General features: G+C 37.0%; 1 protein-coding gene across 4 annotated transcripts in view; it reads right to left on the bottom strand.

Annotated features, from left to right (window-relative positions):
• Positions 1–26418, bottom strand: part of NEO1 (neogenin 1) — a 249018-nt gene that overhangs the window by 153258 nt on the left and 69342 nt on the right. For all 4 annotated transcript variants that reach the window (XM_068555121.1, XM_068555114.1, XM_068555126.1 and 1 more), the window contains 4 exons: positions 24829–25146; positions 19114–19389; positions 16065–16218; positions 913–1049 (listed from right to left, as the gene is read on the bottom strand). In XM_068555121.1, the coding sequence (XP_068411222.1) occupies positions 913–1049; positions 16065–16218; positions 19114–19389; positions 24829–25146 (885 nt within the window). The remainder of the gene's footprint in view (positions 1–912; positions 1050–16064; positions 16219–19113; positions 19390–24828; positions 25147–26418) is intronic.

The raw sequence follows: 26418 nt of genomic DNA, 5'->3' as shown, positions 1-26418 counted from the left end.
GAAACCTTCATATAAAACACGAGATCACCGCAAACCATGTATCAGGAAGTATTCTATCAAATACAATACACTTTGAGACAACTTGATAATGAATATCATGAGTTAATATATACCTCTACATATCCAAGCAGTGTTGGATTTCCCTAAAAGTAACAGAGAAGATCTTAAAGATTTTTATTTGAAACAATGACAGATTTGCAGACAATTCATAGGAGAGAGAGCAAATGTTCCTCAGAGGGTACATTTCCATATGGAGGAAGAACAAGGGAGATGGGGAGATTATGTGTACATGCCATGGTCATTTTCTTTGACTTCCAAATCAGAGAACCTATAAGGGAGATGCTGCGATGGTCAGCATTAGTTGAAAAGAAAGAAATCATCAAATCAAACAGGTGTTATGTTGAGAGCCACAGTGCACTCCTTCCTAGGAGATCTATTCACCCTAAAGGAGGGAACACCAATGCTTAGGATATGTGGTTCTGGGTCAGAGAAAGAGAAAGCATTTTTGAGACAAGAAAAATGAACTGAACCTTCCAGATGCCATAGATCACACCCTTCCCTACCCTACACTACACTACAGATAATAACGACAATAACTAACTTTGAGCTTTTACCATATTCTAGTCACTATTCTGGGAGTTTTACAAGCATTACTCTTCTAGTCCTGAAAACAACTCCAATGAGGTAAGTACTCTTATTATTTCCACTTTACAGATGAGAAAAATGAAGCTCAGAGAAGTAAATTTCCTATAGTTATATAGCTAGGAAGTATAAGACCCAGCATTTGAACTCAAGTAGCCCACTTACTCTTAACTATTATGGAGTATTGCCTCTTCCACATTAACGTTTAACAATTACAAACCCATAAAGTATATAGGATTTTTAAAATTTATAAAGGAAATATTTGCATACCTTGTACTGTAAGCTCTGCTTGAGCTTCAATTGTCTCATTTCCATTATCAGCCATACAAAAATAAGTGCCAGCATCATCCTCGGTGACATCACTGATCTCCAGACTACCACCTGCCAGCAATACCAATCTTTCAGAGCTGCATTAAAAAATATTGATACATTTCAGAACCAGGAAAATAATACCTGAAAAACATTCCACATAAAACAGATAAAACACTTAGACAGTATTATTTATACAGCTATAGATGGACTGAGACCAACATAAAATATCAGAATTTAATTTAGTCCAATTTGCTTTGCTCATATTTTGCGTGCATAAATATCACAAATACAAATCAAAATGTTACAATGAATTATCTCCGACACTTTAATTATTCCCAATGGGATACCATTTTTGTGACCAATTCCACTCCCCACAATCCATCTCTGCTTCTTTACTCTGCCCAGTGTTTTTTTTGCAAATTATGTAATTTTCAAGTCTGGTATCAATCTGAGAGTCACACCACCACACCTATGCCATACTCAAATGACTAACAGAGAGGGCAAATGTCAGATCAGAAACAGTAAGTCATGGGGTCACAGTGCCTACTGAAAGTTTCCGATGGTGGCTTGGCTAGGAAAGGGAGGAAAAGAGGAAGGGAAGGGAGAGAGAACAGTTGCCAGAGAGCAGCTTCCTGGGTGTGGTAGCTGGGCATGAACCAGCCACCATCACGCCATTATCAACAAGGATGCTGATCATTACTAACCCAGCTCTACAGAGTGACTTAAGTCTATTTAAAGAAAATATATATTTTTTTATTTTTGTACAGGTAAAGTATTTTTATAAAGGAATTTTGCTATATGTAACATTGAGATGTATTATATATTATTTGAAGTTATCCTTGGAAAGGAAAATAACTACCAGAAGAAAATCTCATTTCCTCTCCCCACTCCCTCCTTCCCTTTTTCTCTCCCTCAAAGAGAATATTTAAAAAGAAAGCCAAATGATCCTATAACATCAAGGAAGAAATCACAAACCAACATTCTGATGAAATTTTTATAAAGTGAATAAGTTTAGTTAAATTTGGAGATTTTAGAGAGTTACAATTTTATTTTTACTTTGAGGTTCTACATCTAACTGATTTTCATAGGTAGATTTCTCTCTCAAATCTTAATATTGTTATATTTCCTGTCTGTATCTATGCTCAACAAAAAAGTTCTGATTACAATTTGGTTTTTCATATGGAATTCTTGACAGGGAAAAAAGTCAGAGGAAACGACTATTCAGTCTGTGCCACACTTAATAATTCTCATTGTAAGTAAAGTGCTATCTTGGCCTAAGTTTCAGTACACTGTGGGTTTGGGTAATTAGTCTTCCTGAATCTGATTGGCAAGATTAAGTTTCTGGACAAAGAAAGGAAAACCAGAATCAGATTTGGTGACTTCTCTAAGAAATACCCTGCAAGATCATGACTAAACTTTATCAAGTGGCCTTCCAATGTGAACTATCTTAATTATACCCTCAAATTACAACTTTATGTGATAGAGAAGCCAGACAACATATAATGGAAGAAAGCAAGAATGACTGGGATAAAAGAAACAGAGATAAGACAGGGTTTGGGTGCCTCACAAAATAAATTTTACAAAAATTAATATCCTACATATTACTCTTGGACAAAATCACAACTAAGTTTCATAAATGGAAAACAATGTTCACAAAAGGGAAACCAGCACTATACACATATGATACCCAGCTGAGAGGAACATAATTTGAAACACTAGTTGGTATGGTACTTTTGAAATTCAGGTATAGCAATTTATATCTAATAGTTACACTAAAAAATATTCCTGACACTTGCTATGCCTCATATTTGCCATAACTGAGTACAAGTACAGGAGAACTCAATCTTTCTTAATGGAGCTTATTTTACTTCCCTTAAAAGAAGGCTGGGAGGAAGAACATCCACTAGCTTATCAGAATGCACTTAACTTGTTCACCTAACATATGGTGGCTTATACTAAAATGGCAATCAAGCTTTTAAAGCTCCAAAATTCAAAAATGCAGGCAACAGAAACAATAAGTGAAAAAGCAATCATGGTCAATGGACCCAAACTGAGTGTTGCTGGACGCAGGAGTGTATGTATATATGTGTCTCTGAGTAGCCGGGGGTCAGTTGAGGAGAGCTTGGTGGGCTAAGGCAGGGGTCCCCAACCCCTGGGCCGCAGACCAGGACCGGGACCAGTACCGGTCCGTGGCCTGTTAGGAACCGGGCCGCACAGCAGGAGGTGAGGGGCGGGTGAGCAAGCGAAGCTTCATCTGCTGCTCCCCATCACTTGCATTACCCCCTGAACCATCCCTCCCGTTGCTTGCATTACCCCTGAACCATCCCCCCGCCCCGCCCTCCCTGGTCCGTGGAAAAACTGTCTTCCACGAAACCAGTCCCCTGGTGCCAAAAAGGTTGGGGACCGCTGTGCTAAGGGAGACATTTCTTTAGCAAAAGGGAAAGGCTTTTGAGCAGATCAATAACAAGATCAGATTTAGTGAGGAAACAAGAGGAGTGGGGAAAAGATTAGAAGTTGTAAAGTTAGTGTAATGGTTCAGAATTAAAGAGGATGGATTATGGCAGTAACAACAGGGGTAAAGAGAAGACATAAAGTAATGACCACTCTTAAAAAGCTGGATGATGAAGTTAAGGAGAGGGATTTATCATTCATTTAACAATTATTTATTGGTGTGCCTATATATGTCAGGTAGCAGCTGGGATACTGCAGTGAACAAAAACAAAATCAGTACTGTCACGCAACTGAGTGGGAAAGACAGACATAAAAAATGGTAATTCTACAAAATGGTATACCAAAAGAACTTGCCAGGAAATTAGAAACAGACATTTCCCTGGAGAGAATGGAAAATAATAATATCGAGAGCACAAAAGGACTTCTTACACACCCTCTTCCTCTAAAACAGCAGGAAAGGAAGGGTAGGTGAAAGCTAATCTTACATGCTCTCATTTTTTTTTTCTTTAAACTTTTTATTTTGAGGTAACTGTAGATTCACATGCAGTACTAAGAAATAATACAAAGAGATCTCATGTACCCTTTACCTCGTTTCCCTCAACAGTAACATCTAGTAAAACTACAACCAGGGGGCTTCCCTGGTGGCGCAATGTAAATCAAAACTACAATGAGGTTATCACCTCACACCAGTTAGAATGGGCATCATCAGAAAATCTACAAACAACAAATGCTGGAGAGGGTGTGGAGAAAAGGGAACCCTCTTGCACTGTTGGTGGGAATGTAAATTGATACAGCCACTATGGAGAACAATATGGAGGTTCCTTAAAAAACCAAAAATAGAATTACCATATGACCCAGCAATCCCACTACTGGGCATATACCTAGAGAAAACCGTAATTCAAAAAGACACATGCACCCGAATGTTCATTGCAGCACTATTTACAACAGCCAGGTCATGGAAGCAACCTAAATGCCCATCAACAGACGAATGGATAAAGAAGATGTGGTACATGTATACAATGGAATATTACTCAGCCATAAAAAGGAACGAAATTGAGTCATTTGTTGAGATGTGGATGGATCTAGAGACCGTCATACAGAGTGAAGTAAGTCAGAAAGAGAAAAACAAATATCGTATATTAACGTATGTATGTGGAACCTAGAAAAATGGTACAGATGAACTGGTTTGCAGGGCAGAAGTTGAGACACAGATGTAGAGAACAAACGTATGGACACCAAGGGGGGGAAACTGCGGTGGGGTGGGGATGGTGGTGTGCTGAATTGGGCGATTGGGATTGACATGTATACAGCGATGTGTATAAAATTGATGACTGATTAAAAAACAAACAAAAAACATAAACAAACAAACAAACAAAAACTACTACCAGGAGACTGACATTTCTACCACCACAAGGATCCCTCATATTGTCCTTTTACATACAGCCACACCCACTTCCCTCCCTCTACCACCTCCTCATTAACCCCTGGCAATCACTAATCCGTTCTCCATTTCAATAATTTTGTCATTTCAAGAAGAATGTTACGTAAATAGTCATACAATATGTAACATCTGAGGATTGGCTTTTTCCACTCAGTATAATTCTCTGGAGATTCATCCAGACTGTTGCAATTATCATTCCTTTTATTGCTTAAGAGTAATTCCATAGTATGGATAGACATCGTTTGTTTAACCATTCACTCAATGAAGGACATCTGGGTTGTTTCTAGTTTGGGGCTATTATGAATAAAGCTGCTATAAATATACATGTAGAGGTTTCTGTGTGAACATAAGTTCATTTCTATGGGATAAATGCCCAAGAATGTAAAATGTTAGGTCATATGGCAGTTGCAACATATTTTTTCAGAAACTGCCAAACAGTTTTTCAGAGTGGCTGTACCATTTCACATTCCTACCACCAATGTCAGAGTGATCCTGTTTCTCCACATATTTGACAGCATTTGGTATTGTCACTTTTAAAAAAATTTTAGTATTCTGATAGGTATGTAGTGATATCTTGTAGTCTTAATTTGCAGTTCCTTAATGGCTAATGACGTTAAACAACTTTTCTTGTGCTTATTTGCCCTCTGTACATCTTTTTTGGTGAACCACCTATCCATACCTTCTGTCCATGTTCTAATTCAATTATATGCTTTTTTAATACTGAGTTTTGAGACATCTTTACACATTTTAGATAATACTCCTTTGTTAGAGATGTGGTTTGCAAATATCTTCTCCACTCTGTAGCTTATCTTTTCATCCTCTTAACAGGGTCTTTCACAGAGCAAAAGGTTTTAATTTTGATGAAATCCAGTTTCAATTTTTCCTTTTATAGATTGTGCTTTTGGCGTAAAATCTAAGAACTCTTTGCCTAGGCCTTGATCCTGATTTTCTCTTATGTTTCTTTTCTAAAATTTCATGTTGCATATTTTACATTTAGGTCCATGATCTATTCTGAGTTAATTTTTTACATAACGTATGAGACTCAGCTTGAGGTTCAAGTTTTTGTCTATGGATGGGTGTCCAGTTATTCCAGTAGCATTTGTTGAAAAGGCTACTTTTCCTCCACTGAATTGCTTTTGCATCTTTGTCAAAAATTAGTTGGAAATTTTTGTATGGATCTATATCTGGATTCTCTATTTTATCCCACTGATATATCGGTCTATCTTTCCATAAACACCATATAGTCTTGATTACTGTAGATACATAGTAATTCTTAAAATCAAATAGACTGATTCTTCCCACTTTTAAAAAAAAAACTGTTTTGGGCTTCCCTGGTGGAGCAGTGGTTGAGAATCTGCCTGCTAATGCAGGGGACACGGGTTCGAGCCCTGGTCTGGGAAGATCCCACATGCTGCAGAGCAACTAGGCCCGTGAGCCACAACTACTGAGCCTGCGCATCTGGAGCCTGTGCTCCACAACGAGAGGCCACGATAGTGAGAGGCCCACGCACCGTGACGAAGAGTGGCCCCCACTTGCCACAACTAGAGAAAGCCCTCGCACAGAAATGAAGACCCAAAACAGCCAAAAATAAATAAATAAATTAATAAAAAACAAAACAAAACAAAACTGTTTTAACTACTCTAGTTCCTTTGCTTTTCCATATAAATTTTAGAATAATTTAATCTATATTTACAAAAAATCTTATTGGGATTTTGACAAGAATTGAGTTAACCTGTATATAAATTTGAAGAGAACTGACATTTTTACTATGCTGAGTCTTCTAATCCATGGACATGGTATGTCTCTCCATTTATTTAGCTCTTCTTTGATTTCTTTCTTTAGCATTTTATAGTTTTTAGTATACAAATTTAGCAAGTTTTGTTAATTGACACTTAAGATGTGAGTGACTGCAAATGCTACTGTATTTGCAATTTGTGTTCACATGTTCATTGCTAGAATACAGAAATACAATTGATTTTTATGTTTATCTTGTATCTTGTGACATTATTGAACTCACTTCTTAGTTATAAGTTTTGTGGATTCCTTAGGATTTTCTACATAAACATAGCTGCAAATAGGGACTATTATATGTCTTCCTTTCTGACCTATATGCCTTTTTTTTTTTGTCTTATTGAACCGGCTAGAACTTCCAGCACTGTGATGGTGAACTTCCTTAACTGGTTCCTCATCTTAATGGGGAAGTACTGTCGTTTGCCATTAAGTATAATGTTAGTTGTAGGTTTTTGTAGATGCTCTGAAGTTATTTTTCTAAGGGTTGTTTTTTCTTTTTAACATAACGAATGGGTGTTGAATTTTGTCAGTAGCTTTTTCTCCACTGATTAATCTGACCAGGTTTAGGTTTTTCTTTTTTTTCTTTAATTCTGGTGGATTGTACTGATTAATTCGGGGATACTAAGTCAGCCTTGCATCCCTGGAACAAACCACACTTACAGTACATATAACTTTTTATTTATTGCTGAATTCTATTTGCTAATATTTTGTTAAGAATTTTTATGTTCATATTCATGGGGGATACTACTCTGTTGTGTTTCCTTTTTGTACTATCTTTCTCTGGTTTTGTTATCAGGGTAATAATAGCTTCAATTCCTTCTCTTCTATTTTCCAGAAAGATTGTGTAGAATTGGTTTTTTTTTTTTTTTTGTATTTCCAGTGTATATATTTTATTTTATTTTATTTTTTTCAGAGTATGTATTTTATTTTATTTTTATTTTTATTTTTTTTTAAACATCTTTATTGAAGTATAATTGCCTTACAATGGTGTGTTAACTTCTGCTTTATAACAAAGTGAATCAGTTATACATATACAATATGTTCCCATTTCTCTTCCCTCTTGCATCTCCCTCCCTCCCACCCTCCCCATCCCACCCCTCTAGGTGGTAACAAAGCACCGAGCTGATCTCCCTGTGCTATGCGGCTGCTTCCCACTAGTTATCTATTTTACATTTGGTAGTGTATATATGTCCATGACACTCTCTTACCCTGTCACATCTCACCCCACCCCCTCCCCATATCCTCAAGTCCATTCTCTAGTAGGTCTGTGTCTTTATTCCCGTCTTGCCACTAGGTTCTTCATGGCCTTTTTTTTTTTTTTTTCCTTAGATTCCGTATATATGTGTTAGCATACTGTATTTGTTTTTCTCTTTCTGACTTACTTCACTCTGTATGACAGACTCTAACTCCATCCACCTCATTACAAATACCTCCATTACATTTCTTTTTATGGCTGAGTAATATTCCATTGTATATATGTGCCACATCTTCTTTATCCATTCATCTGTCGATGGACATTTAGGTTGCTTCCATGTCCTGGCTATTGTAAATAGAGCTGCAATGAACATTTTGGTACATGACTCTTTTTGACCTATGGTTTTCTCAGGGTATATGCCCAGTAGTGGGATTGCTGGGTCGTATGGTAGTTCTATTTGTAGTTTTTTCAGGAACCTCCATACTGTTCTCCATAGTGGCTGTATCAATTTACATTCCCACCAACAGTGCAAGAGTGTTCCCTTTCCTCCACACCCTCTCCAGCATTTATTGTTTCTAGATTTTTTGATGATGGCCATTCTGACCAGTGTGAGATGACATCTCATTGTAGTTTTGATTTGCATTTCTCTAATGATTAATGATGTTGAGCATTCTTTCATGTGTCTGTAGGCCATCTGTATATCTTCTTTGGAGAAATGTCTATTTAGGTCTTCTGCCCATTTTTGGATTGGGTTGTTGGTTTTTTTGTTATTGAGCTGCATGAGCTGCTTGTAAATCTTGGAGATTAATCCTTTGTCAGTTGCTTCATTTGCAAATATTTTCTCCCATTCTGAGGGTTGTCTTTTGGTCTTGTTTATGGTTTCCTTTGCTGTGCAAAAGCTTTTAAGTTTCATTAGGTCCCATTTGTTTATTTGTGTTCTTATTTCCATTTCTCTGGGAGCTGGGTCAAAAAGAATCTTGCTGTGATGTATGTCATAGAGTGTTCTGCCTATGTTTTCCTCTAAGAGTTTGATAGTGTCTGCCCTTACACTTAGGTCTTTAATCCATTTTGAGTTTATTTTTGTGCATGGTGTCAGGGAGTGTTCTAATTTCATACTTTTACATGTACCTGTCCAATTTTCCCAGCACCACTTATTGAAGAGGCTGTCTTTTCTCCACTGTATATTCTTGCCACCTTTATCAAAGATAAGGTGACCATATGTGTGTGGGTTTATCTCTGGGCTTTCTATCCTGTTCCATTGATCTATATTTCTGTTTTTGTGCCAGTACCAAACTGTCTTGATTACTGAAGCTTTGTAATATAGTCTGAAGTCAGGGAGCCTGATTCCCCCAGCTCCATTTTTCGTTCTCAAGATTGCTTTGGCTATTCGGGGTCTTTTGTGTTTCCATACAAATTGTGAAAAGAATTGGTTTTAATTCTTTAAACACTGGTAGAATTCTCCAATAAAACTAACCGGACTTGCAGACTTTTGGGAGGGTTTTAAAATTACAAATTTAATCTACTTAAGAGTAAGAGGGTTACTCAATTTATCTATTTCATATTGGGTTAGATGTGGTAGTTTGTGCTTTAGAGGAAATGGTTTGTCTAAGTCATCAAACTTACATGATGTATAGCTGTGTATAGTATTCCCTTATTATCCTTTTGATGTTTGCAGGGTCTGTAGTGGCATTCCTGGTTCAGTCCTAATACTGATCATTTGTGTCTTCTCCCTTTTTTTTTTCCAGTCCACTGATTCTTTCCTCTGTCCCATCAGTCTCTTGCTGAGCTCATCTATTGAGTTTTTCTTTATTTTGGTTACTGTCTTTGTTCAAAATTTTCCATTTAGTTCCATTTATATTGGAGTATAATTGCTTTACAATGTTGTGTTAGTTTCTGCTGTACAACAAAGTGAATCAGCTATATGTATACATATATCCCCATATCCCCCTCCTTTGAGCCTCCCTATCCCACCCCTGTAGATCATCACAAAGCATCAAGCTGATCTCCCTGTGCCATGCAGCAGCTTCCCACTAGCCATCCATTTCACATTTGGTAGTGTATATATGTCAGTGCTACTCTTTCACTTCATCCCAGCTTCCCCTCTGCCCCCCCCCCACCCCGGGTCCTCAAGTCCATTTCTACGTCTGCATCTTTATTCCTGCCCTGTGACTAGGTTCATCAGTACCGTTTTTTTAGATTCCATATATGTGCGTTAGCATACAGTATTTGGTTTTATCTTTCTGACTTACTTCACTCTGTATGACAGACTCTAGGTCCATCCACCTCATTACAAATAATTCAATTTCGTTCCTTTTTATGGCTGAGTAATATTCCATTGTCTATATGTTCCACATCTTCTTTATCCATTAATCTGTCGATGGACATTTAGGTTGCTTCCGTGTCCTGGCTATTGTAAACAGTGCTGCAGTGAACGCTGTGGTACATGTAACTCTTTGAATTATGGTATATGCCCAGTAGTGGGATTGCTGGGTCATATGGTAGTTCTATTTTTAGTTTCTTAAGGAAGCTCCATACTGTTCTCCATAGTAGCTGTATCAATTTAAATTCCCACCAACAGTGCAAGAGGGTTCCCTTTTCTCTGCACCCTCTCCAGCATTTATTGTTTGCAGATTTTTTGATGATGGCCATTCTGACCGGTGTGAAGTGATACCTCATTGTAGTTTTGATTTGCATTTCTCTAATGATTATTGATGTTTAGCATCTTTTCATGTGTTTGTTGGCAACCTGTATGTCTACTTTGGAGAAATGTTTATTTAGGTCTTCCGCCCATTTTTGGATTGGGTTTTTTTTGCGATACTGAGCTGCATGAGCTGCCTGTATGTTCTGGAGATTAATCCTTTGTTGTTTCATTTGCAATATCTTCTCCCATTCTGAGGGTTGTCCTTTTGCCTTGTTTATGGTTTCCTTTGCTGTGCAAAAGCTTTTAAATTTTATTAAGTCCCATTTGTTTATTTTTGTTTTTATTTCCGTTACTCTAGGAAGTGGGTCAAAAAAGATCTTCCTGTGGTTTATGTCAAAGAGTGTTCTGCCTACGTTTTCCTCTAAGAGTGTGACAGTGTCTGACCTTACATTTAGGCCTTTAATCCATTTTGAGTTTATTTTTGTGTATGGTGTTAGGAAGTGTTCTAATTTTATTCTCTTACATGTAGCTGTCCAGTTTTCCCAGCACCACTTATTGAAGAGGCTGCCTTTTCTCTTTTGTATATTCTTGCCTCCTTTGTCAAAGATAAGGTGACCATATGTGTGTGGGTTTGTCTCTGGGTTTTCTATCTTGTTCCATTGATCTATATTTCTGTTTTTTGTGCCAGTACCATACTGTCTCGATTACTGTAGCTTTGTAGTACAGTCTGAAGTCAAGGAGCCCGATTCCTCCAGCTCCATTTTTCTTTCTCAAGATTGCTTTGGCTATCCGTGGTCTTCTGTGTTTCCATACGAATTGTAAAATTTTTTGTCCTAGTTCTGTGAAAAATGCCATCAGTAATTTGATAGGGATTGCACTGAATCTGTAGATTGCTTTGGGTAGTATAGTCATTTTCACAATGTTGATTCTTCCAATCCAAGAACATGGTATATCTTTCCATCTGTTTGTATCGTCTTTGATTTCTTTCATCAGTGTCTTACAGTTTTCTGCATACACGTCTTTTGCCTCCTCTAAGATCAGGAACAATATAAGGGTGCCCACTCTCACCACTATTATTCAACATAGTTTTGGAAGTTTCAGCCACAGCAATCAGAGAAGAAAAAGAGATAAAAGGAATCCAAATTGGAAAATAAGTAAGACTGTCACTGTTTGCAGATGACATGATACTATACATAGAAAATCCTAAAGATGCCACCAGAAAACTACTAGAGCTAATCAATGAATGTAGCAGGATACAAAATCAATGCACAGAAATCTCTTGCATTCCTATACACTAACAATGAAAAATCAGAAAGAGAAATTAAGGAAACACTCCCATTTATCACTGCACCAAAAAGAATAATATACCTAGGAATACACCTACCTAAGGGTGCTTTAAAAATCTCTGTCAGGTAATTCAAAGACCTGTCATCTCAGTGTTGGCATCAATTGACTGTCTTTTCTCTTTTGAGATTTTCCTCGTTCTTGGTATGAATGAGTGATTTTCAACTGAAATCTGGATATTTGGGGCATCATATTATGAGACTCTGGATTTTACTAAACCTTTTGTTTTCAGCTGGCTTCTTCTGACACCCAGAGGAAAGGGGAGGTGCCACCTCATTATGTCAGGTGGAGGTAGAAGTCCAGGTTCTACACTCAGTCTCCACTGATACCTGACGGGGAAGGGGGGACTCCTCTTTACCCCTGAGCAGGGTTGGGAGTTCTGGCTCCTCACCAGACCTCCACTGATACTGCCCCCCTGGCTGGGTGCAGTAAGAGTAACTCATTACTGTTCCCCACACAGCATCCAATGACACCATGAAGAGAGGGTGTCGATGCTACACGGTGCTGAAAGTCCTGACTCTCCACAGGCCTCCTCTGACACCACTCCAGTGGAAAAGGGAAGTTGGGAAGGAGTGTCTCTTATTGCCAGGTGGGATGAAAGTCCAGGCTCCCCGTGTGTCTCCACTGATACAGCACGGGTGGGGGCCTCAATACTTCCCAGTTGGGATGAAAATCTTGGCTCTCTACTTAGCCTCTGACACCATATAGCAGGGAGGATGGGAGACCTCATTACAACCTGGTGAGGGTGGAAGTCTAGGCCTCCCACTTGGCCTTTGCTGGCATAGGAGAGGATGGAGCCACAGTTTCTTATGTGGTGTTTGGCTGGAGTAGGAGTGATTATAGTCTAACAGTTTTTATCTTGCCAGGCTGCCTCTTTCCTGGTCTTTTGGCTAGAGAGAGCACACCTTTGGTAGAGGTTTTCTGTTTATGCCTAGTGGTGTTTCCAAGTTATCAGCTTCTTCAGCTCAAGCTGGGACATACGAGGAAAAAACAAAAACCAGGGAACACACCATCATGGTGTTCCTTAGGTCTAAAGACCCCTAGCCAGTCAATCTTCCTCTCTCCACCTTTCAGAGTCTTCTTACGTTTGTTTTACATATAATGGCCAGAGTTTTTAGTTGTATTTAGCAGGAAGAATACAGAAAAATACTACTCAATCTTCCCAGAAATGGAAGTCCTCTACTTGTTTTTTAAATACTCTAATTTTTCTACTACTGTCAATTGTAATAACATTAAGCATCTTTATAACTATAACCTGTTCTTTTGCAGCTGGGTTCTAATCTATCATTCCACTAAAACATAACATTATTTAATTACTAAATTACATTTTCCTGTCAGTCACCTTGCACTTTGGCGTCTGTGTTTTCTAAATTCTCCCCCTTTCAAATAAAACTACTTAATTAATGGGATACATTTCCACCACCACCCCCACTTCAATACCTATGTTTGGTTTGGATCTGAACAAATCTGATCAAAAGATTAAGTAAATATATCAATTCTTAAGACATTTATAAAAGCCATGGAAATGTTTTAAAATATTCATTTTCAAAGAGGTCTTAAAATTAATGATAGGGCTTCCCTGGTGGTGCAGTGGTTGAGAATCTGCCTGCTAATGCAGGGGACACGGGTTCGAGCCCTGATCTGGGAAGATCCCACATGCCGCGGAGCAACTAGGCCCGTGAGCCACAACTACTGAGCCTGCGTGTCTGGAGCCTGTGCTCCACAACAAGAGAGGCCGCGACAGTGAGAGGCCCACGCACTGCGATGAAGAGTGGCCCCCGCTTGCCGCAACTAGAGAAAGCCCGCGCACAGAAACGAAGACCCAACACAGCCAAAAATAAATAAATAAATAAATAAATAAAATTTAAAATAAAATAAAATTAATGATAGAGAAGGATGTCTAATAATTTAAGATTTTTTTTACTAGAGCCAGCCCAGTTACTACCCGGATTTCTAGCCACTTTTTTCTTTCAATTTCTAAATTTCTTTCTAATTTGAGATCTAAACAATTTATTAACTAAGGTCCATCTACATATCTCATAAGGCTCTGGGAGAAACAGAGATATTTTGAGTAATTACCTGCATCTAACCTGAAGCACTCTTGTGTTCCATTCACCTACTTACATTTTCCTATACTACATTCAGATATTCAACCAAAATATATTGGTCACCACTATCCCTACCCAATTACATGCCAAGCACTGTGCCAGGGTCTGGAAACATCAATGTGAACAACATCAACACTGTCCTGCTCTTATATTCTTCTGAAGCTTCCTGAGACAGTGATATATCAAAGCAATGCTTCTCAGACTTTTCTACCATATAACCCAAGTATTCAGAAGCCTACAAAACTCAAGGTTGGAAACAGTCAACTCAATCTTATGTCTCCTATTTATCCTTAAAATTCAGAGTAATATTACTAGGAAATTACTAAATTTGTCTTAATTTTCTTCATAGCACTTATCATAAACTAAAATTTCATATGTTCATATCATTATTGCCTGACTCTTGAGCACTGGAATATGAGCTCTGTAAGAGCAAAAACCTCTATCTGGTTCACTACTCTATTCCCTGCTAGAATAGGGCCTAACATAATCAGCATTCAATAAATATTTGTTGAATAATTACTGAATAAACAAATGAGAAACACAGAAATTCTCACTTCTATTTCTTACCTAAGAAATCAAACTCTTATATCATTATTTATCTTCAGAATGTACTTCTATGATTATAAAATATAAAAGTTTTAAAAATAACCTATCTCAGCTTTCCCATTCCTGATACTTTGTTCTAACATGCAGCCAATTAAAATTTCTTCTCTAAGAGCTTGAAATTTGTATCCCCTATTTTAAGGTTCCTTATGTTTCAGGTAGCGTAAGTTTAAAATAATTCCCTTGAAGTCTTAGAAATTCTTTGCATAATATTTAGCTGGGAAAAAGAGTGGGGAAAAAAGGAAGTAAAATACAGGCAGAAGTTGGTGACTGCATAGGTGTTCAGCAAGATATCAGATGATACTATCAGTTTTGCTAATGGAACACATGAGGAACAATCTGATTGTATTCTAGCATCCCCACTGATCAGTAAAGGTTGATCACCAAGCTGACTAGTCAGATATCCCTTTCCATGTCTTGTTTACTGAACGACACAAATTAAGATTATTGCTTAGTTTAAATTACTCAACTGGGAAGCTCTATACTTGCTCTGTCCAAACAATAGCCACTAGCCACATGTGGCTACTGACACTTGAAATGTGGCCAGACTGACTCAGGAACAGAATATTAATTTTATTTAATTTTTATTTAAATGTAAAAGTTGAAGCAGCATTAAACACAAACTTCACTGTTTTGGTAGAACTAAATTTCCCTTTCACCTGTACACTGTATAAATTAGTATATTTAGTAGTGCATGTATACTAGAAATTTTAAAATTATATATGTGGCTTACATCACATTTCTATTGGAAAGCACTGCTCTAGGACAATGGTTCTCAACTGGGGACAATTTTGTTCCCCAAGAGACATCTGGCAATATCTAGAAACATTTTTGGTTGTCACAGCTTGGGAGTGCTATTGCATCTCATGGGCAAAGGCCAGGGATGTTACTAAACATCCTACAATGCACAAAATGACTTTGTTTTGTAAACAAAATATACCTAACTACCACCACCACCACCACCTCAGTTCTCTTACCAGAATACAACTGAGAAAAGTGTCCATTACCTAAGGAAGTAATGAGGGGGGTTGGGAGAGATGACAGGGTGGTTGATGTCAACAGAAAAGGCTGGTGTGTAAGATGAAAAATTTGTGATCATAGAAGGAAGCTGGTATGATTTTAAAAGGCAAAAACAAAAGAATGAGGAATACCTTTTCTTTTACTGTTTAAGTAAAGGAAAACACTACTATCGACAAAATGCATATGAGAATAAGTGAGACGTCTCAGGTAGTCAGGATCAGAAACTCTTGCAACAATTTAGGGAAGGAGGGCCTAAGGCCTGAATTTAAGTGTACTGCAGCTCAGAAAAAAACCAATGGAATAATTATCCCTTAATATCTTAAAAGCATTTTTTTCTTTAAACATCCTAATCATATACAGCAATATAAACATATTTCAAGAATGATAAATGAGCATCATGATGTAGTTAAATAAAAATGAAAGATATAATCACTTTAAAGTTAATCAATAGTCCCAAATAAGATCAGACCAAGTCTCACACTAAGGCTGAAAAGGCTTTTAGGCAGACATTTTTACCTTTCTGTGTCAAGTGCTTCCTCATTTTTCATCCATCTAATGGTTGGAGTAGGAAGTCCCGAAGCAACACATGGTAACACTGCACTCTGACCAATGACTCTGACTAAGGAAGAAGGTTGTTTCAAAAATACCAAGTTTGATGTAACCTCAGGATCTAAAAAAAAAAAAAAAATTAAACAAAAGACAATAATTAAGAAAGCACTTTATCACTTTAATGATAAAGAATGGCAAATTCCTATTCAGTCTGTGCGGCTTTATACAACAAAATAGTTTAAGCAAAAGTGACTAGAAAATTCCATTTAAATTAGCAAACATTTCTTAATAATTTCCATGTGCAAAACTTTGTGCTAGGCTCTCTGGGGGCCTTAAAGATGTATAGGTTATAACTCCTGCTTTCAATGTGCTTACTGGTCACCTGAGTGAGATCTGACATGAATCCCCTTCATTTTAAAAGATAACATAAAGTAAATGCTTCATGAGTGGTACAAATAGAAAAAAGACTAAGCAAGCTCAGGACCCTTAGCAGTATCCTCCCCACTCACAGGGATACCATAAGTGGTTTCTTTTCCTTCCCTACACCTGTGTGTTACTTCTGAAACTCTTTGATCTTCATCGCTTTGACTTTCTCACTTAGACTGTCAAACCTTTGATTTTATAATGGTGCAACTAACAGGCTACCACTATACATGTATTCACTTCATACAGCTGCCCTCTTATGAGCATATGAAAAGGCCATACGCGTAGGGTAGAAGATAGGGTTCTCTACTAGATGGGGGTGATATTTCTAATGTTAAGTTTTGAGAAAAAAGACTGTTCTCAGGCAAAGAGATGTGACTCTTATCCCCATACTCTTAGAAAAAGATGTTCTATAGCCATGGTAACAACCACCAGAGCTGGCTTTAAACTTGTGTAACCAACAGATGACAGTTCTGTAGCTATGGTAACAAGTAAACACCGTCTAATAGTTCAGTACAACTCGCTTCAGTGAACATGCCTTTGAAAGCCAACCAATGAGTTTAACCAATGCCTTTAAAAGTCAGCCATTAAGTGGTGGAATCCCTTGCTTCTAAGGCTGACCCTGCTCTCATCTCTGTAACCAACCACAAAACATGCTTCTATTACTGACATCAACCCATCCCAGCCTCCTAACCAACACACCAAGAACAATGTCTTCCCAAAAATTTTACAGGAGATTAGCAGTTTGCATTATTCAAGACGACTATGCTTCACAAGCATAGCTCTCCCTTAAGTAAACAAAACATTCTGTACTTTTTGTTTCAGATATTTCATGGTGGCTCATCCTTTTGACACCAAGAATCTTATTTACTTGAATCTGGTTTTAGGATTTGCTTGACTGCTACCACAGATTTAGAGAAAAAAATATGCCCTCTGTCACATAAAAGCAAGTCAGGAAGTAGGCAGGAAGACATCGCTATATAGCAATAGTTCTTTTTCACCTTGAACTATTTACCTAGAATTAATCAAATTTTGATCAAAACAAACAAATCTGTACAAATATTTATTGGCTTCTATGTGCCAGTTACCGTTCTCGGCAGCAGACAAAATTCCCTGCCCTAGTTGAGCTTACATACTAATAAGGGGAGAGAGACAACAAATAAAAGATACAGTATGTCAGATGGTGATATGTTCTCAAGTAAAATGAAGGGGGAAGGAGAAAGCGCTGGGGCACAAATGGAAGACTGTTGTTTTAAACAGTGGTCAAAGAAAGCTTCACTGATAAAGTGGTATTTGAGCAGAGAGGTAAGACAGTGAGTCAGGCAGAGATATCTGAGGGAAGAGGATTCCAGGCAGAGAAAATGGCAAGTAGAAAGACCCTAAAGCAAGAGCATGTTTGGAGTGTTCTAAAAACATAAGGTGGCAACAATCACAGAGTGAGGGAGAGAAGGGTATGAGATGTAAGAAGAGAGATGGGGGAGGGAGGTGGCATTAAGGTTATACAAAACCTTACAGGCCAAGGACTTTTAACATTTGCTCTGAGATGGGAAACCATTAGGAGGTTCTGCGCAAAGATGTGACATGATCTAATAAACATCTTAAAAGATAACTGTGGCTGCTGAGCTGAGAATACACTGGGATAGGAATGATAAGGGCAAGAACGATGATGACAAAGAAAGAAACCGCATTTTAAAAAATCAGTTCAAGGCCCATTAGGAATACTCTCAAGAGTGGCTGCTCATAACATTGGATAACATTGGCCTCCCTCTGCAAGCCAATCCATAGGCTAAAAACATGCCTACAAAATGGTTATATATAAAAACTGTCCAAACAATGTAGGGATGGTCCAACTCAGATTTGAAATGAGAAATACGGAAAGAATCAGGCATGTAGCAGTGGGAATAGAAGCTGAAAGGTCAGGAAGCACCAAGAGGGTAGAGGGACTATGATGAGCCACAAGTGAGAGGACGTCATGAGAAAGCAGAAGTTACAGAGCTGAGAAAAGATGCACAAAACAGATTATGAGGAAAGCCAGTAAGGGCAGAAAGAATGAGAACCCACAAAGAGAAGGAAAGACAGAAAGAGAAGCGTTCATTAAAATGCGGGAGCATCACAAAGATCCAAGAACTCTTGCTCACCAGTGTCTCTAGAGATGCAGTACTAACAGCTACTACTCTGCCCATCCCTTATATGAACCAGCCTGAGTCTCTGATTCTTATAAGTAAAAAGACTTAACTATAAAAACAACCCTATTACAGGGAGGTAAGAGAACTATAAAAAGTATGCTATTGGGGGAGAGAGCAGAAGATAGAGGTTTGACAAAAGACACAGAGCTAATGTTTCTTTGGCCACGAAGAACGCCACAGATACTGAACATTATTGCTTGGTAAATTTTTACTGACCAACACATTTGCTAAAAATCTGTCTGGTATGTTTTCTTCTTTTCTCTCCCTGTAAGAAACTGAAACTCTTTATGCTGACATTAATATCTCACCCCACACCTGTAACAGTGTTTATTAAAAAAAAATTCTAACAGAACAATTTTTATCCATTAATAAACATAAAACCATCAGTGCTGATAATAAACTAATACCTGGAAGAACTTTTAATTCAACTTCATCACTATACTTTGGTGGCCCACCACTTTCAACTATGCAGCGATAGAGTCCCCCATCTCCTTCAGTTGCGTTGCTGATAACTAGTGTTCCACTTGGAAGTTTGGTAAGTCTATCATCCAGAAGAAGAGGCTGTCTGTTCTGTTCCCACCTCACAAATGGGACCAAATCTGAATTAACTTCACAATTCAGAATCGCACTGTTCCCAACATAAACCGAAGAAGGTTCTGGTTGGCTGGAAAATCTTGGAAGACCTAGACAATAAAGAAAACGAGAAAATAAAAAGTAGTTAAATATTACTTTAAAATGTAGTCATAGGAACCAGGAGCAAGTCAGCCTGTGTGGCCACATGTGTAGTGGAACCAGGGTCAAGAAGGTCCATGGGTCAGGAAATTGGCTACATACAGGGATACAGATCAAGTAAATAAATGTACTAGGAATAACTGGAGTCAGATTCCTCACAGTTGAAGAAACAAGGTACAAATATTAATAGCAGAAGGGTAGAATAAATCCCATGGTATTGGACTAGAACAGAGGTATCAGTGTAAACTTAACAGTTTTATAAAACTATAGATGTATATAGATAGATGTATATCTGGATATAAATGTATATGCGTAAAATATATATACATTTCATATACAGTTATTACAGATACACACACACATACTAACTCTGTCCAGAGAGCCCAGAATCAATGTCACTTCAGTAGCAATGTATACATATGGTGACCTAATCATAATTTCTAAATACTATTCTCCACTAATGCAGCTTGGAGAAATGGCTGATTTTAGGACTGGAGTAGGGAAAGAACAATATGAGTCTGGAAAATCTTGTGACAGAAAGTAAGGAAGTATCTAAAGAATAACAGGGACATATCAAAAGGACACAGAAGTCAGATCAAAAGGAGTTTCCTCTGGCTAAATCTGGGATAATGATCATTAATGCAGGAAGAATCAAGAATAGATGCTAAAACTAGTAAGTGAAAGTTGGATGGAGAATATTTACAGAGTATCAAATTACTTCTTCCCAAAATACTTTTTACTAATTAATAAAAGTACAAAATATTTATTAACTTTAGAGTAGAGAAACATAGTACAGACAATCTTAACCAAGTAATAAAAGTTAACATCACCAGTAATGGAACAAAACACCACATGCTTCCTGATATGATGCACTAATAATACAGCATCACTTCTGTGATATTTCTCCCCAAAATGCAAAATCTGAATCTATTCATGGAGGAAAATTAGAAAATCCAAAATGAGACAAGGATAAACTGAAGAATGGTTTGAGATCGTAAGAATCTAAGGAGAGAACTACTAAGTAAACCTTGTAACCCTGGACCAGAAAGGAAGGGGGATGATGGGGCAAAGTTTCTGCTTTTGTTTTTTCTGCTACTAAGAACATTATTGAGACAACCAGTGAAATATGAATTGTATCTATGGATTAAATGATAGTATTTTATTAAGGTTAATTTCCTAATATTGATGGATGTTTACTTAGGAAGAGGTCCTTGTTTTTAGGAAATACACACAGAAGTATTTAGGTTGGGGTAACATCTGCAACTTACTCTTAATGGTTAAGAAAAAATTTTATGTGGGTACGTGCATATTAGATGATAAGCAGATGTGGTAAAATGTTAACAATCGGGTAATCTGATTGAAGAATATATGAGATTTCTTGGTTTCATTCTTATGACAATTCCACAAATTTATAATTATTTCAAAATAGAATATTAACCAAAAAAATGTAGTCATAAATACTTTGTAGATGCCACAGAATGTAATGGTTAAGAGCAGATATACAAGGATCAACTGCTCCACATCCTCATTTGGTACTGGCATACTTTTTGACTTTTAGCCACTCTAACAGGTGTGAAATGGTACCCCATTGTGATTTTAATTTGCATTTTCCTAATGATTAATGATTTTGAGCATGTGATATCAGCTATACCTACATTTTCTCTTATTAAATGTCTGGTCAAGTCTTTTGCCCATTAAAAAATAGGGTTGTTTTTCTTTTTATTGTTGGTTTGTAGTAGTTATTAAAAATATATTGCAGCCATGAGTTCTTTTTTAAGCATATACTGTGAATATTTTCCCCAATCTGTGGGCTGACTATTCATTTCTAAAGGTGCCTTTGATGAGCAGAACTTCTTCTTATAATAAAATCTAAATTACCTTTTTTTCTTTAAAAAAAAAAAAAAAGCAGATATACAGAAAAAACCAGTGGTTACGGGGGGAGAAGTGGGGTGGGGACACAGGGGAGGGGGAGTGGAAGGTACAAACTATTGGGTATAAGATAGGCTCAATGATGTATTGCACAACATGAAGAATATAGCCAATAATTTTATAATAATTGTAAATGGCAAGTAACCTTTAAAAATTGTATAAAAATTTTAAAAAAATTTTAAGTGACTCTGATATGCTCAGAACACAACAAAATGTTTCTTCAAAGACTAGCAAACATTAAATAATGAGAAACATAATTCCAGGTTTTCTAGTTCTATGATAGTCAACTAGTCTATATGGAAATGACACACAGGTTGTCTAGCTCTGCTACAAATTTTTTCTTATTTTTTATTTCAAGGGGATTTTTGAAGGAAAGAAATAAAGATAAAATTAACCAAATATCTACTTTTCAGAAATCGGAAAATTAGAAGCAAGAATTAACAAAGATAAACAGAAACTAATAAAGTAGAGGAAAAAAGGAATCAAATAAAACCAAGAACTAGTTCTATTTTTAAAAAGTCAAAATATTCTTCCTCCTGTGCTCTCATGAAAATGAGTAATTTTTTAAAATATAAACCCACAACAACATATGGGAAGTTGGCAGACAAGAGATTTCAAAAAGTTTCTGGATAGAGAAAGCAGATGGAGGAACTAGTAACTGACATATCGAGGCAGAAAATGCTGCAGCTTCTTTTGCTCACAAGCAGGAGGCCAGTTTGTCCTGCTGTCTTTGGAGAATTGCAGGAGAAAAAAGAGAGAGTGGGAGTGAGGCATGGGATTGACAAGAAGGGATTAACAGTGTTTGTATTTAGACTACCCAGTTACCCCACCTTTGGGCACAAAACACCCACAGACAGGGGACTGTCCAGGCAGTAAAAGAAAAATTTCTGCTGTGGAGATATGAGACAGCCCAGAGAAAAAGACCTCTCATATTTAATTCTATGAGCTATCTACTTAGTGTGCTTTCAAAAATTCCCCTTCTTGTTTGACTTAGCCGGAGTCAGTTTCTATTCCTTGCAAACAAAGAACTCTAACCAATAGTTTTTCAGAATGGCAATTTAGCAGGAGCATATTTTTTTTTTGGCAGCTTTTTTTTAAAAATAGTTTTACTCAGGTACAATTTATATATGATAAAGGCTACCATTTAAAGTCCACAATTCAATGGTCTTTAGTATACAGAGTTGCGCAACTATCACTATCATCTAATTTTAGAACATTTTCACCATCCCCCACAGAAACTTTGTATTCACTTGCAGTCATTCCCGTTCCTTTTACCCACCCCTTTCCCACCCCCTTCTTGCCCTCATTCACCCCATCTCCAGTCCTATTCTATTCTATAGAAATAAAGATTTGCAAAAGTTTGTTCACTATACTACTGTCTATAACATCAAACAATTTTTATCCATTAACTATTCATCAAAAAGGGAATTCTTAGATAAATCACAATATATACAAATACAATGGATACTATGCAAGTATTAAAAAGAACTTCTATTCATGTCTTAGCTTAGATATTATTTCCTCCTGATACCCAGGCCAAGAGCAGGTTAAACAAATCTCCTACAGAATGTTGTTTGCAGCAAAAGAACTTGGGTTTTGTATTAAAATTGCCTATTTACTTAGATATTAGGTCAAAAATGTTGCCTAAAGGATATGAAAGCTAAAAGGAATGATGAACAAACCTAGCAGAGGAGAAGAAAAAGAAGAAAAGGTGGAGGACAGGATTAATAGGCAGTGAGGAAGCCGTGAACAAAGGCCAGAGGCAGAGGATGAAAGGGAAGTGAAAACATTCAGTACTGCCAGAGCCTAAAATGAGGTGAGCGTGGCGATGGTGGTAGGGGGGCAGGGACAGAAGCAGAACGGAGTGTTAGGAATGAAGCTGGAGAAGTGGAGGTCAGCTCACGAAAGGACTCAACAGGCCTGTTAAAGAGTTTAGACATTAACTTGATGTCGTTTACTGGAGAGCCACTGAAGGGTGAGAAAGACTGCTCTGACCACAGAGTGGAGACTGGGTTGGAGGAGGGAAAAAATGAGGTGGCAGACAGTTACAAGGTTGTGATGAGGGATGACCAGGAGTAGCCTCAGGAAGGAGCATGTGGATCAAGTACAGAGGAATTAGGAAGCAGAATTCACTGGATTTGGTGATTGGACGTGGGGGAGAGCTGAGAGGAAGGAGTCAAGATGAAAAGCCCAGCTTAAGAACGTGAATGATAAACAAAAGCTGACCTAAGTGACATTATAGGGGCAGTCAGTCATAATGCTAACTTATTTATCAACATGTTGGAGAAAGTATGGCAAAAAGATTTTTGAAAGAAAGAGAAGAAAGAAAAAAGAGAAAAGGCAAACTGTCAAAAGGCCTGATTCTTTTCTCCTTTTATTTTTCCATCCTCAATCTGGGATTATGAAATAATTACAGTGGCTGTACATCACACTCAAATTCAACTTTGAGTATTTGGCTGCAAAGAGAAAAAGAGCCATCACACTCTGAATGAACAAGCAAATACAACCTGTAGTGAGCAGGAAGTGGGGAGCCATGATCCTAGAGTGGGAACAAGATGGGAAACTACTGTCTCAGTCATATTCTTTGTTCACATGTTAGCATTTCACTGAGAATAAATTTAAGACTTAAAGATAAAACAATTTTTGTACAATCTGACCCTTAACAGAAACTTACTTCATCTGGTTCTCAAGTGTAGAAACACTGATCGGAGGACTATAATATCTACTACAAACAGTATGACCTCTTTAGGAACCATAGCTTATCTTTCTAGATCTTTAATTGTTCTTACACTTTCCAACATTTTTCAAACAGGAATGCTCTAAAAGAGAGTGAATTTTTCTCTTTACAACTTTCTGCTCTTTATATATATACATATATAACCTATAGATTTTGTTTGTTTTTTTTTAATTTTTGGTGGGCCTTCTCTAGTTGCAGTGAGTGTGGGCCACTCTTCATTGCGGTGAGCGGGCTCCCCACTACGGTGGCCTCTCCCGTTTCAGAGCACAGTATCCTACAGATTTTTAAATAATCCGATTAAATGTCATTTCCTTGGTTAAGGCATAAAGAACCAAGACTGACTATACTACAAGTTTTACAAAATCATGCTAAATGGTTATGCAGGTAGGATAAAAGTTCACAATCAAAGTGACAATTTTCCTGCACAACTTCTTTTGCCATTTCCAAGTTAAAAAGATAAAAAGACCTGGCTCACTACTTCTGATAGCAACTTTAAGCCATCTAAACCATTAGAAAATGGAAAAGTGCTGTAGTTTACTCCCTACAGCACTGATCAAGTCCTAGCATAATCCTATACACCTGGTATATGCTCAATAGATACTTGTTAAATGAGTGTATTTGCTGTAACCAGTTTAATGAAAACTCTAAGATAATACTGCTTTTATCAAGATTTACCCTTTATAAAAAATTTGAAAATACAAATAAATTACTCAACAAAACTTACCTGCTACTGTGAGCTTGGCTGTTCTGCTGACAATAGTTCCAAGACTCTCAACAGTGGCCACACACTGATAATAACCTTCATCAGGTTTATTGTGTTTGGAATGCACCACATTGCTGATAAATAAAGACCCATCTGGGAGAAGCTGGCGTCGATCGTCTGACACTAAGTTTAAAAAAGTTCCATCTTTTTTCCATTCAATTTTTGGAGAAGGCTCAGAATATGCTGAACAGTTTAGTATAACAGAAGAGCCTCTAATTGAGAGGGTATCCACTGGTTCCACCAAAAAATAAAATGGAGTGAATGTCCGAATGCTGAATCCTGCAAAAATAATAAAGAAAAAGAACAAAGTTAAGCAAAACTTTCCTCTACTACTGCTGTAAGAAAATATAACATGTCCAAAAATTATTCTTAAGTGGTTTCCCCTTAGGTATGATACACAAATACAGTCATTTCACTATGAATATCTAATAAATAAAATCTACTTTTTATTAGGAAATCAAAATTTGACCCATTTAGAAGAACATTAGGAAAAAAGACCCTGCTAGCGGAGATAATCCAACCTTGTTAGATGATATGAGTATCTAGTAGAAGTGTTATTTCAAACCCTACAATGGGATTTAGAAATATTTAAAATTACAGTATTCAAAGTGAAATTTTCTACAGAATGTAAAGGAGGTAGAAAATTGAAATGATTCTTTGTTAAGACGGTATCTCTTCTATGTTTACCAGATGTATTTCTTTCATAAATTCACTATACACACCCTTTGTCATTTTTCTAGTGGATTATTCAACCTACAATTTTTGGACATAGCTATCAAGTTTTGTAAATGTTCTTTTTTCTACTTTGATATTATGATTTTCTGTTATAAGAAAATACATTTTAACTACATAAAAGTAAATGTGTTACATTTAAAAAGGTTTTCTTTATCGCAAGAATATTTTTTAAAATTCAGCTTTGTTTTGTGCTAGTACTTTGGTGGTTTCATGTTCTATATTTAATCTTCATCTCGAATTCATTTTGATGTAAAGACCACTGGAAGGATCAGGTTAATTTTTCTAAGTCTTCAGCCAGTTCTTTGAACATGGAAAAAACATAATTTAAAGAAAACATTTGCTATAAACCCTATATTCTCAGCCAGAGAAAGCTTTCCAACTTAGTTTTACCTCTTTTTTTCACGAGAACTACTGATCAACTCCTTTGTGAACAACTCAAGTTGGAATCAGATTTCTTCATATGAACAAATGAAACCAAGACTTTTTCAAATATATCTACACAGCCTTTTATTTATAGGTTACTTACATTATGAATTTAAGTATGACACTAATTCTTTATTACATAATAAAAGAATAGTTATAAATAAATATGAAACACACTGGCAGAGGAAAGGAAATAATATTCACTTGGTTTAACATTTTCCAACACTTACAATGATAAACAAATTCCAAATAGACTAAGCACCCTTTCCCAAACACCACGAGGGGTTTCAATCCCCATTTGATGAATATGAAACTGATTCTTCAAGTCCTAAAACTCTTGAAAGTGAGCTTTAGGAATTTTTCAGAAGTAACCTACAGTAATTTGCTTCTTAT

This window comes from Eschrichtius robustus, chromosome 1 (genome assembly GCF_028021215.1).
Source record: "Eschrichtius robustus isolate mEscRob2 chromosome 1, mEscRob2.pri, whole genome shotgun sequence".
Lineage (NCBI taxonomy): Eukaryota > Metazoa > Chordata > Mammalia > Artiodactyla > Eschrichtiidae > Eschrichtius > Eschrichtius robustus.
The sequence above is the reverse complement of the archived record's forward strand: the minus strand, read 5'-3'. Positions and strand labels throughout refer to the sequence as shown.